Here is a 13,933-nt window from a genome sequence, read left to right as displayed (position 1 = left end):
GAGAGGTAGTAAGACCAATGATTTTCAGTCCTACTTAAAGCACCTTAATATTTGTTAGGTCTCATCCAGCACTGGGGAAGAAAGGCTGGCACCCTTGTGAAACTTTAAACTTTTAGGTAACACCTGTTTGTGTCTGGTTACAGGTTCTTGTTTGTTTCTTGCTCATGGGTGACATTTTCACGAGGTTTGGTTTTCTTTTGTTTTTCTTTTGTTGCTTTTTTCTTAGTTCCCATTGGGCCTTAGTTACACTGAGCATTAAAGAAAATGAGTCTGGTACGCAATCCCAGTTTGGAAAATAGGCTTGTGTTTTCTATATTTGCTGCTGTACATTCTCTCTCATTATTTCTTGTTGTTAATTTATCATGGTAGTTTAAACAGAAGAACATTCATACTTTAAGATTTTATTTTATTTTTCATGTATTTTTTACAATCATTTTTACATCATTTGTTTTCTTTGGAAGCCCTCTACTGTTTTTGAAATAACTTGCTATATGCCCTTGAATAAAGTATGAATGTTAACATTTAGACAGAAAGGTTTTTTAAATGCATTTTGTAATACTGCATTAACAGAAGTTTTAGCACATTATATTTCTCAAATCCTCAATTATAATTGCTGCTGTTTTACACTGATTTAGAGAGTTTGTATTTAAATTTCATGTAGATGGGCTGAATTAGATTTATAGATTTGAAGACAGTAAAAGTCCTTGTATATAGAAGCAAAATTCAGAAATTTCTGAAAACTTTATAGCGTCCTGGTTGCAATGCTAACTCAAGAGTATTTCTACTTTTGGTCTGCTGAGTCTTCTGACTGAGCTGTAAATCAATATATGCTTCCTGATGGTTGTCCTTGTACCTTGTGAAAGTAAAATACTGCAAGACACATGTCTCAAAGTGTGATTTGATAGGAGCTGGGCGAATCACAATATTTAAAAAAGAAAAAAAATACTAATTTGGTTCAAGGCCAGTTTGGAATGAGCTTTGGGCAGGAAATTGTGCGTGTAAAGGAAAAAGGGGAGGGGAATAGAGCAGTCCTCTCCCCCCCATATATCAGAAATAGCAGCAACTGCTGGTAGACATCAGTATTAGTAAAAAGGGCAAATTCTGCTTTCTTAGATGCTGCCGAAAGAGTTAGTGGCTTTAGCACAGTCTAATACCAGGTTTCCCAGGGCACTGCCATCCTGAACCCCTTGGCTGCCTGTGCTGCCCACTTGAAAAGTGATGTGCTTGGGAGATTTGTCGGTCCTGGTGTCTGTTGCCCAAGACAGTTTCAGTGGCAGAGCTGACTTCAGACTGTGGCGGCTGGAGGCCCGGCATTCCTAGAGTGCCAGCCCAGGGATTTGGGTATTTTGAGGATCCTAGTTGCAGAGGGGGGTTCTTTGGGCTTGCTCATCTGCAGAAAGAGAAGGTGAGCAGCTTCAGAGGTTCCCCGCTTTCAAAGTACAATCCACAAAATCAAGAAGCACCCTGCACTCTAAGTCAAGCACCAAACTGAACAAGAGACACAGTAATCAGTACCTGAAAGCAGCAGTATGCGAGGAGATAATACAAATAGCCTGAGGAAGGGATGTTCCTAGCCCAAGGATCCCATCCTTGAGCTATTTCTGGAATTTCTTGTCCTTTCCTGAGATAAGCATTTGAGATTTGGTACTGACAGCCTAAAATCTCTTCTGAATGTGCCTGCCTGCATTCCCTCTGTGAGTGTGAAAACTAAACCACTTGTAAAACGTGGAGAATTCTATCAGGGGGAGAGATGCTTTTGCTCTCTTCCAAGTAGGATATACCCGGATTGGGGGGGGGGGGGCGCTGGGGCGCAGCTGGACAAAACAACCTTCTGAAAATTGTCCTTACTACCTAGGTAGATGCTAGATTAAGCTATGGGTAATTTGATTTGGTTTGGTTGGGGGGGGGGGTGTTGACTTGTTTTGGTGGAGGTTTTTTGCCAGCCTACTGGATTTGGACCTTTGAGAAGGTGCATGAAGCTAGAGGAAGACAGACAGACCAGAAGGGACTGTACCAGTGTAGATGGGAGAGAGGGTAGTTCTGGAGCCCAGGTCTCCACATCCACCACTATTCGTGTATTTTTTATCATGCGACTTTCATTCAAAAACTGTAAGCTATCTTGGGAGCACTGGGCCAGGTCTAGGTGCCTCTCACACAAGGCTAGAGGGTTAGACCTTGTAAGCTTTTGGTGCTTTCATTTCCCTCTGTGAGTCTTCTGCTGTCCTTTTCACAGAATTCATACCGTAACAACATGGATGCAGACTTTTTTCCTAGCCCACCCTAGACTAAGGCTGAGTGCACTTTTCTGGGAGGGGTGGATATGAACTATCTTAAGTTGCTGAAAGTTTAGACCCTGCATTTTCTTCCAGTAGGATATACTATAATAGAGGATCTTATAATTTTTGTTTGTTTTGTTTTTTGAGCCCCTGGGTGTGCAGTTGAAACCAACAACCTCTTCTACTTTGTTCTAGCCTTACAGGTGTGGGTGTGAGGCAAGTATGCTTTGAGAAGGCTGCTTAAACTGAGTTTTTGGGGCAGTTAGGGTCAGGTACATCTGGTCTGTAATCCCATGCGGTCTGAATGTGGTCTGATTTGCTGAGATGATGTCATTTCTGGGAGGGCCCAGAAGCAGAAACTCATGCCCCAGGGTTGGTGGGATGCTTCTTGGCCAAAGTGGCCAAGGATGGTGTTTGTAGATTATTCCTGGACTTCACCTGCCAGACTTCAACCAGCAGTGTAGGTGTTTTTATGAATCCACTCTAAAAAAAGCCATTGAGAGAAGGATATCCTGGGATGCCAGGCTCGGGGAGAGAAATGGCTCTTGAACTCTCTTCCATGTCAGGGTTCATGGGAGAATTGCCCTGCAGTTAAGAACCACAGGAGGCCATGCTTTGCAGTAACACACCACCAGAAACTTTCCTATCCTTTCTTTGAAGCTTTTGCTGCATCTGCCGAGTTTCCCGTAGGCGTTTTCTGGCAGGCCTTTGACCTCTCATGCTGATGATCTCTGCTTCGCATTTGATACCAGCAGATCTACATGAGAATTGTAAATTGAGGGTTTCCTGCACAAGTGTCATCTTTATTTTAATCGATGCCCAGTATCTCCTTAGTGCTGAAGAGGGGGGAAAAATATCAGCAATTCATAGCAATATCTGGCTTACATTCTTCATTAACAAAGGAGATCCTAATAATGACCAAGACATTTTTTACATGAACCAGAGTATCTGCCTAAGATGACAATTAAGACCTTTTTAAGTATTCAGTAAGATGTTTTAAAATGCTGAAAATAAAAGAATGAAAGAACAAAAAACCCACAAGATGAGGGCAATGCCAGTGTATCTTGTTAATAAAATGCTTTTAGAAAATAAGCACCAAGTATACCTTCTCTTACTTCACATAAAGTGCTTTTGACCATGTTGTATAGAAAGTTACAAAGGCTATAGTAATAGAGGGGAAAAAAAGCAATTCTCATGTTAATAGTGAATTCCAAAGAGCTGTTGTTGACCTTTGCAATATTTTTGACAGAAAAAAAGACCTGTATCGCCCTCTGTATTTTTTATGTGGACTAATGTAATTTCATTGCTAGCTTTCACAGGTTGCTTTACTGCAGAAGATTTGATAGATGCTTCATATAATTATAGCTACAGGGAAGTGGAATAATTCTGGGATTTCTACCCAAGGGGCTTTGCATGCAAGGGCAAGAATTTGAATTTGGTATATAAAAGCAGGAGGGGCTGCCAGTAAAGTTCAAACAGGGAGATGTGATGAGAATAATTGGAAAGACTATCGTCTCAGCATGAGTGTGTTGGATTGACAGGGGCTGGGTGCTGTGAAAGATAGAAAAGAAAGAAAACAGAACAAAACTGATTGGGTAGAAAAACAACAGAAGCAGCAAGATTTTGAAATAGTGTTCTAGGCAAATGATCCAGAGAAAGTACAGTGTCAAAGATGACATTTCTATAGAGGAAAGAGTGGCAGAGAGGACTGGTGGCGGTAAGGATTCTTGAAGGAAAGTCAGAAGCTTAGTTCTGGCCATGCAGAGCGTACGTTACTCGGGCATCTCCTGACATTTTCCTGTCAGTGTTGTGGATCTGGGTGGAATTGAATGACGTTGTAATGTTGTCAACCTGAGAGTGGTTTGAAACCACACTGATAAGGTGCATGTGGAGCCTCAGAATTAAAATGGTGGCATTTGAGGCAAATGTTTTTAGTGAATCTCTGTTTAGAAATGAAAATATTAAATGGATGGAAAGATTTGGATAAGCAGGACAAGGGAATAACTTTATTGGCTGAAGAAGTTTAGGGTGAGATTACAAAAGATGAACAGGGAAGTACATGACTTAAATAGCTGGAAGAATCGGGGTGCCTGGAAAATAAGGTGAAAAATAAGTTGGTGTTTGTCCTGGGAAGGAGGGAGCTAATGGAGCTCAAACTAAATTAGGCTAAAAGTAAAGTCAGCAGAATCAACAAGTTGCAGAGGGAGAGGGGAGCCTTCAAGGACATAAATGTGCATTACTTATTGCTCAACTTAGAAAGGGAAATTGAGTTAGTTATTAAGGTTTCAAGCTTTGAATCAGTGGCAGAGTATAAAGATAAAGCCTTGACTTTGTGTTCAAACTTCCAATTTTATTAGATTGTTTGTCTCATAACTGCAATGCAGATGGATCTTAACCAATGTTAGTAAAATTGGTGGCTATATGACTGGTATATTTACGCTGAGGCTTTTTGTTTATTTCCTACCATAGTTGTTCTTCTCATGACCTGTCAAACTCGTGGGATCAGTCAAGTCTACATCGCACTTCTGACCAATTCAGCTCTTTGGGAAGTATGGACAGCTGGGACCACACTCCACAAGTAGCCCAGTACGGAAGGCTTTCTTCTGCAAGATCTAATAGTAGCATTGATCATCTAGGGAGCCAATGTAAGCGGGATTCAGCCTACGGGTCTTTCTCCACAAGTTCTAGCACCCCTGACCACACTCTATCCAATGCAGACACTTCTTCAACAGAGAACATGCTATACAAAGTAGGCCACTGGGAGACTGCTAAGCACGGAAATAAGTCTGGCCAGTTCTTGAATGACAGCAGTGGAATAGAGGACAAACCTGGGTATTTGCCAGCTCCCATCCAATATGAGAACAACAGAAGTCCTAGAATAGAGGAACACCCCGATGGCAAGCTCACTAGCTCTGGAAGATCCAGTTTTGGACCTGTCTGGTATGTTCCTGATAAGAAGAAGTCTTCATCTCCTCCCCCCCCACCTCCACCTCTTCGTAGTGACAGCTTTGCTGCTACCAAAGGCCATGAGAAAGCCCATGGCCCTGTGTACTCAGAGGGTGCCAGCACGCAGCACTTTACAGCCCTGAACCGGTCTCAGCCCAGGAGTGACTGGAACTTGGAAACTGTGGAGCAGCAGCGACGGCCCTCCAGAGCATGTGACAGGAGGGTCAGCAGCTCAAATTATAAATCTGATCTCAGTTCAGAACACACTTTTTCTTCAACTGGTGAAAGGTACAATAGTAATGCAGGAACTGTGAACAAACTGCAGTCATCCTTGTCCAGCACGGATGTTCGGTTTGCACAGCCTACTTACAGTTACCACCACCAGCACCAGTACAGTGATGAAAGCACTTTTTTTCACAATGCAAGAATCTTAGCTGCACCTAAAGATCAGCAACATTACCTGGCCTATAGTGGCATTCAGGAGTTACCTACGGATCATTTTCATGGCTACAGTCCAAACCAAGCCAGTCTGCTCAACACTTCCTCTGCTTCAAACAGTGCTGCTGAACAGAAGCTGGACAACACTGGACAGAGTCGCTATTATTGCGTGACAGCAAAACAGCCTTCTCAGGGAAGCTCAAAGCCACTACAACTCAAGGATGACAGCTGGAAATCGGCAGTGGGGACTGATGCATTGCTTGGACCTCATGAAAATCCTGCAGTTGTCACAATGGTCCAAAAAACAAAATACTATCTACCTCAACAACCTGTTGAATCCTCACTGAAAGGGTGTGAGAACAGTAGTCATTACCCAGTGGACAGAGAGGGGGATGCTAGGTGTGCTGTAGTAGAAGAAGCTAAAAAACCCAATCGTACTGAAAAGTCTGGACAAAAGAAAAACTTTGAGAGCAGCTCTGAGGAAAGTGAAACTAGGTACGGTCAACAGGAGTATGTAAAGGGCTGTGTCCTTACCACTGAAAACAGATCTGCTCAGAAAGATTTTAAGTGGGGGAAAGATGAGAGTAGCAAGATTTCTCCTCAGAAGACTCCAATGTTGCACTCTTTAGCTCAGGAAGGGAAAAAACAGTCTGACAACAGCCCAGAAGCAGTAACAGAGCAACAGGCCCCATTTGACACTCATTTGTCTAAACAGGCACGAAGGAGCGATCGTTTTGCAACAACCCTGAGAAATGAGATCCAAATGAGAAGAGCGAATCTGCAGAAAAGTAGAAGCACTGCTACGTTAGTAGGGTCATCTGAAACAGAGGATTGCAATGAGACCTGGAAGCCAGATTCAGCAGAAAATGTCACTGCCTCCCCAGATGCTAACTTTACCAGCACCTACAAAGATCACCTCAAGGAAGCACAGGCCAGGGTTCTGAGGGCGACGTCCTTCAAACGGCGGGACTTGGAGCCCAGTCCCGCTGAATATCTCCCCAGGTCACCTGAGCGGAAAACTGGTAGTTACAACTCTTCATTATTGGCTTTGGTTTCTGAAGATGTGTCTGGATTCCTCGAGGCTACACAAGCTAAACCGAACCCTCCAGGGAGTGGCACTCATCACGTTTCTCGGATTGGAGCCAGGAAGAGGTTCACAACAGAGCAAAAACTGAAGTCTTACTCTGAACCAGAGAAGATGAATGAGGTGGGGATGTCAGAGGATGAGTGCCGTGCTCATTGCCGTCCAAATACATCTGAAGAAGCCCTGGGCTCGTTTGCAGACAGGTGGAAATTTTTTGAAGAAACAAGTAAGCCTGCATATAGGAAATCAGCACAGAAACCAGCTCCCCACAGTCTAGCTGAGGGGCAGCCTGAAAGGCCAGATAGGAAAGCTCACGGTGGACAAGAAGGAGAGGAGTCATGGTATGAGAGAAGAGGTCGGGCAGCCTCTGTTGGACTTGAAACTGCACATGCTTCGAAAGATAATGTCCACCATCGTAGCAGCAATAAGGCTGCTGATATGATTGTGAAATCTGAACAGCCGCAGCGCCTGGGAACCTTTGCAGAGTATCAGGCATCATGGAAGGAGCAGCGGAAGCCGATAGAGCCAAGGAGCTCAGGAAGGTACCATTCAGCCGATAATATTCTTGATGCAGGCCACGAACAACATGAGAAACCCCAGTACACCCATGAGAGGTCTAGATCATCCCCTTCTACTGATTTCTACAAACAGGTACAAGTGTCTTTCGCATTATCCTTTAAATTGCCTGAGGTGGGGGGGCAGGAGAGCAGTGGAAGGGGAAAGAGAGCATTTTTGTGAACATTTCCAGTTTAGAAGCACAATGTAGCATTGTGTTTGCCTTTTGTCAGTAAAGGAATAATCGTTACAGGTAGCTCTCATAAGTAAAATTAAGAAGATCAAAATTTGTATTGCACAAGAATTGAATGTAGCAAAGAGCAACTGGATCAAGTAATTTCTTGTGTGTTGTAGCCAGATGGAAGAAAACTTGATTTGATGATATCCTCTTTTTTACAGTAGAGGTGTAGCAGGATCAAAGCAATCCTCACCCAGAGTTATTTCTTCATTGGTGTGGCCGCCTTACCCATTTTAAGGCTTTCAGTTCTCTGAAACTATGAAGAAAAATGTTCCAAGGGGAAATAATATCTACTTTTGTGCAATTTTGTTAATGGTCTAATCATTTTCCATAGACGTCCTCTTTTCTTCTAAACTTGCTTGATGCAAAAGCTACATAGGAAAAAACTTCTGCCTAATACAGTTTAGAGATTAAAAATATGCCTGTTAATATTAAAGCTACACTACAGCAACAAGTGAAACTGCTTAGTGTTTCATTTTATGTCAGTTTGCTTGATTTAAGATGCATAAATTCATTCCTTAGAGAGATGCCAAATGTCTGTTCAACTTTCAAGCAAATACTAAGTTAATTGTTAACTGAGTGGGGCCAGGGAATGTTTGGCAGGTGTCAGGAGAAGTAAACAGAGAAACAAAGTCTCGTAAGTTCTCTGTTTAAAAGATGTTGTTCAAGCTGCTACAAGATTGCTTGATATGTATATGGAGTTGTAGTGTATTCAACTTGTGTTGAACTTCACCTTACGCAAGAAAAGAATTGAGGCAATGCAGTTGTATCTTATTTTTTCCTTTTTTTTTCCTCCCCTCTTGGTAAAAACATTGCATACATACATACATACACATCCACACGGCACCACTGTGTGTGTGTATATACAGGGAGTAGAATGAGAATAGCTCAAAAAGAAACAAAGTATGTTGCTCTCTAAAAGTTGTGGACTCTTTTTCTTTAAGCTTTTTGTGGCTTTAAGTTTTGGAAAAGTTATTTTTGAATGCTATGTGCAGACTTAACTATGTGGATAATTTACTAGGGTAGAGATTCCAAGCACTGGAAATACTCACCTGGAAGTTATTTTTAAAATTAAATTAAATAAATTATTAAATAATTGCCTACCCAGCAGAAAAATCATCATATAATCTATTCCATGTATGCATTTCTGGTTTATTAGTCAGTGCCTTTGAGTTCAGTATAGGACTCCTGGGGCAAAACGCAGACACCTGTTTAGGCACCTGGAAAATATGGTGATAAGTGCATTGAAGATGCTTACAACAGACTGAAGTAAATAAAGATGTTGTTTCGCATATATGATTCAGATGATTCCAGTGCTAATGCGCAATTAAATTTCCTGTAGGTTCAGTGTTTGTAATGCAAAGCTATGCTTTGGGTGTGGTTGTTTGAAGATAGTGAGATAATAAAATTCTGGAACAGTGATGTTGTATGTTTTACTGAGGAACTAAAGTACATGCTTAGGGATTGAAAAGCTGGTGTGTACTTGCCTCTTCTAAACCATGAGCAACTCTTCTGTAAATTCGTTGCTGCATTATTTTTTTTTATCTTTGCCAAATAGAAGAAGTGAAGGTTTATATAAATGTTAAGCTCTTCTGTAGATCAGCAAAGTAGAGCAGTAACTCGAGCACAGCCAGGTCGGTAGTGCTGCGCACGAGTTCACATAGCATACTGTACTACTTAAAACCAAACAGGCTTAAGACATGCTATGCTGTTGACTTCATGTATATTCAAACAGAGCAAACCCACAAATAAGAGGTTCCATAATCATAGATTTTTTGGGAGTCTGAAACATGATGACTTTGGTGTCTTACTTGTGCTATAAACCATTTTTAGGAAGTCTCAGTTGAAGTAAGGAAGCAAGCAGAGGATTTAAGGGAAGATGGGGAGCGTATTTTCTCTAAAGTTAACAATCTGGATGAAAGGAACTGCACTGTAAGGTAAGTATTTCTTAATTTCTGGCTTTAAGAGATTTCTTACAACAACTTTGATGTGATCTTTTCCTGACCCAAACTGGAAGTTTTGCTATGATGATTTCAGAGTTTTTGTAATGCCTTTTTCCCTTGTTTCCCTCCTTCTCCCCACACACTTCAATGTGCATGATAGAATTAATGTTGGGACTGAAATTTATGGGGACTCTAGGGTGAGCTTGAAGAAATTGTCAAGTGTTGAGTGTATTACAGTTTGTTTGGAGCCAGATGATTCTTATTTGTGTGCATGAAACGATTCAGATATTTTTCATATTTATCAGTTACAGGTTTTTGGTGGGGGGAAGGGAGAGGGCGGGGAGGGAATGCTTGAGGTTTCTCAAAAGAGTTTTCCAGTATTATCTGTGGCAAAGACTGCATGCTGCTGGAACATAGTAGTGCTGTAAATTGGACTTTTCTCTACTTGTGCCTTTACAGAATGCAGTACCTGAACAGAAGCCACCAAAAGTTGTTTTTCCATTTGATCAGTTCCCCTCTTCTCTGTTAATTCATGTTTTAATTAAACTGTACAATATTTTCAGACCCTTTTCAAATGTATGACTGTATGAGCAATGCAGTTAAAAACCTTCAACGTCTAGAGGGGTGCCCCCCTCCTGGCCCGCAGTTTGCTGGAGCCGTTGTAATGTAAGCAGTAATTTCAGCGATCGCTGATACTGCGGCTGCTTAAGTGGCGTGTGGCAGCTGAACTGAGATGGTGCACACATTGCTGTCGCCAGGTTTGGTAGCTCTGGTTTTTGTAACAGGAGAAACACATGTATATGAAAAATAACTTCCATGGGCTTTCCTCAGTTCTGTAAGTGGTATTAATCTCTCAAGGGGAGAGAAAATTACGAACTGTCACAAACGCATGCTCTAGTTGTGGCCATAAAAGCTTGTAAAAAATTAGTATTCATTCATGTGTTTATGCAGTTGTATTTTGCATTGCTTATGGCCCAGCTGAAGACACCATCTGCTATTTTTCTAATTCTTTGTAGCCCTTTGTACTTACCATAGTGATTTCAAAATGAATAGCCCATGAGGGTGTGAGTGTGTGCGCAGGCGTGTGGAGGGGTGATTGGGCTGGAGGGGAGGGAGAGGGGGAGGCGGCAGCACAATCAGCCAGGAGCAGACAAGCTTCTGTAAGCAGACAGCATCTCTGGACAAGTAAAATTATTTCCATCCACCAGTGCTGAACCCTAGTCACAAAAGCATGTGAATAATACTCCTACGCCAGCATTTTAGCAGTGTTTGTGCAGCACAATTCTTGCTTTATAATCATGGAATCCATGAAAATCATGTGACTGGGCACCAGCTGCAATAACCTTTTTTTTTTTTTTTTTTTTTTTTTTAAAGCCAAAGCCTATTTTGACATACTATTTCAGATGTAGTATTTGGCCATTTTACCACATTACAGGAGGTTTTGTAAAATGGTCTCTTTCGCAGTCTTTCCCTCAGCACTTGTGTTGTGCAGGGGGCTTATATGTCTTCCATATTCAAAAAACTAACTAAATAAAATCTGTCATTTGGGAATTTAATTTCTGTGCTGTGAACTACCACTCCATGATGATGAATGGCTGTCCTATGAGAAAGGATATGTATTTCCATGTGCTCATTTTTTTAACAAGGCATTCTTGTGCTCAAAAGCGACTGGACTCATCATGACATGAATTGGTTTTATGATTTTTGAGCTGCCCTAAAGGCATTTAGTTTCCTACTTTTAAAAGCTAGCAATCTGCAAATGGCTAGCAAATCTACCTAATGCATGGTGTATTCTAGAACATGAATATTAACCAAACCTAAGGTCTTCCTTGTGGTCATATTTAATACTTTCTTTGAAAATTTGGGTTTGGATTATATTGCCGATAGCCCTTATTTTTCTGCTACTGAGGCCTGTGTGCTACAGTTGCCTTCATGCTACCAAAGCCAGCGTGACCGTGCTGGACATAGGAGCGGCTCTGCAGCATTTGCGTGGGTTAGATGTGCAGGGACCCAAGCTGAGAGCCAGCTGTGGAGTCCACAGGTGCCTTCTCTGGGTTAGAGACTGCCCAATGCTACAAGGTGCCTCTGGCCTCCCTCCCCTCCAGTTGTTTTGCAAAAACAAAAAAAAAGAAAAACTTGCATTTTAAATAAACTTTGAATGTTTACCATTACAGCTTCCCTGATAATTTTCAGGAGAAATGTGAGGTTTTTTTAATGCACTGAATCTAGAATGAGAAAAGGTTGGAGTATTGTAACAAAAAAAACAACAAAAAGAAGAGTACGATAAGCAATTTTTTAACTCCTGGGCTTTTTACTTCTGGTTCATTTTGCTACGGTATTTTTTTGGTGCTGTTCTTTTTTTAGCACCCAGTTGCAAAACCTAAATTAACATTACTTCGAAAAATTGGGATTTTTTTAAGTTGATGAAGATAATTTGCAAACTCCTTTCATCTTTGGGCTGTATTTTACCCCTCTGAGATTACTGAGTGCTTTCAGTGAATTCAGGTTGTTTCATCTCCCTCTTCAGAAAAGCTACAACGTGTTCTTCCGAATTGCAGTATTTAATATCTTGGAATATTATTTTTATAGGAAGAGAAAGTAGTGGTCCATAGTAGCCATTATCATCTCTCATGCAAGAACCAAACCATTCTTGTTATGAACTTACAGGCATGCAAACAGTCATCTGACATGAGCTGAATATTTTTATACTGAGGCTCGATGTGATTCTAAGTATGTTCTTAACTTTAGGACTGCTTAAAAGTGTTACACAAGTCTGCTGATCTGTAAAACAAAAATTGATGCTTTTTTATGTTTAATGATGCTACTCTTTCTATTTCAAATTAGTTACAAAAGCTTAGCTTTTTACAGATTTAAAGTCTATCCTTCTTGAAACGTGTCTCTCTCTCTGTATTTGTCAAATGACATATGCTGGTTATATAATTAACTTCCCTATAGAAGTCTCCACAATTTCTAAACAGACATAGCCCTTCAGAAGGTTGAAGGTGGAAATTGGTGCTCTCCCCTGTAGTCTGTGGCTTCCTGCAGGATGACACAGCACACATAAAAGTCAATCTGCATCAAAAGAGTAGTGCATTATGATCTAATTCTTAAGATTGCCATCTACTAGAGATGTTCACAGCCATTGCTTTTATTTACTTTCTAAGAACATTTGACTTGTATCTCTATTAATTTGTTTCTGCAATGTCTATGAAAATTACATAATTTCAAAAACTGAAAAAGGATTTATGAGATCACAGGTCACAGAAAATCTTTCAACATTTAGTAGGTGTCAAGTACAAGAGCATGTACATGTCAAGTATAGGACCACAGCATGACTCAACTCTAATTAAACACTGAAAGATGTTTCTTTTCATTTTTTCATGCCTTAGCAGTTGCTCCTATCTGAGCTCTTGAAGACAGAGGAACAGCCTTTACTGTACAAAACCTAAGTAAAAATCACTTCTTGATGCCTAAGTTGACCTAAATGCCCAAGTTTAATGTTATAAAAAATCTTTGACAAGCCAGAAACAGGAGCCTATAGAGAGGTTCCCGAATTCATTATTAGGCAGTTCATAAGGAAACTGATTTTTCAAGAGCTGGTAAATACCTAGCCTCCACACTTACCAGGTGATGGAACAGCAAATTATTTTGCAAGGAGGAAGGAGACCCTTCAGCAACACAGGAATGTGAATAATCTTACATCTTCTGAATCAAGTCAGATGGAAAAGAATTTACAAATGGGTGATACTCCATTTATATATGTGTTTTTATATATCAAGCATATATGGATGTTTGTGTGTGTGTATATACACACATGTAAAACATACATGCGTGTTTTGACAGTTATTTCTCTGAGCTTGTTCTCAGCTTATTATAGGGGTTGGAGGTACATATCTATAAAGGCTAACTAGCAGAGGAGAAGAAAAACCAATCCACATTACACATTTGGACAAATTAGTTTCTCATGTAATCTCATGTTTACAATGATAAATGGTGTAAATTAGGCATTGCAAAATAAATTAGACATTGGAAATACTCATAGAAACTACCCCATTTTTTATAACTCCAATAATTTTAAGTTCTATATTTGGGTTTTTTTACTGGGCTGTCAAAAAAAGTAGTATAGTAGCAATAGACAGTGGTAGTATCTGCTTAACAGGGAACTTCGGTATTGAAATGCAAGACTGGAAGGGTTTGGGTTTTTTATATGTAGCAAAAGGGCTGTTTGCTCAAATACTTAAGCAGAACTCTGCTTGCAGGCATTGCATGACATACTGATTTTAAAATTAGATTCTTTATTTATGGTATATACATTGTTAAGAGTCAAATTAAGAAGTTTTTCCTGAATGGATATTGCAGCATGAGCGTGTCTCAATCATTGTAGGACTTATCAAGATATCACCAGAGCTATATAAGCAAAATATTTTCACCCTCTTCCCTTTTCCTCTTGAGG

At 40.6% G+C, this 13,933-nt stretch overlaps 1 protein-coding gene across 6 annotated transcripts in view; it reads left to right on the top strand.

Moving 5' to 3' along the window:
- SHROOM2 (shroom family member 2) overlaps positions 1–13,933 on the top strand; it is a 132,370-nt gene that overhangs the window by 86,160 nt on the left and 32,277 nt on the right. For all 6 annotated transcript variants that reach the window (XM_069770428.1, XM_069770426.1, XM_069770425.1 and 3 more), the window contains 2 exons: positions 4,746–7,395; positions 9,371–9,474. In XM_069770428.1, the coding sequence (XP_069626529.1) occupies positions 4,746–7,395; positions 9,371–9,474 (2,754 nt within the window). The remainder of the gene's footprint in view (positions 1–4,745; positions 7,396–9,370; positions 9,475–13,933) is intronic.

This window comes from Haliaeetus albicilla, chromosome 25 (assembly GCF_947461875.1).
Source record: "Haliaeetus albicilla chromosome 25, bHalAlb1.1, whole genome shotgun sequence".
In the NCBI taxonomy this organism is placed as follows: Eukaryota; Metazoa; Chordata; class Aves; order Accipitriformes; family Accipitridae; genus Haliaeetus; species Haliaeetus albicilla.
The sequence above is the reverse complement of the archived record's forward strand: the minus strand, read 5'-3'. Positions and strand labels throughout refer to the sequence as shown.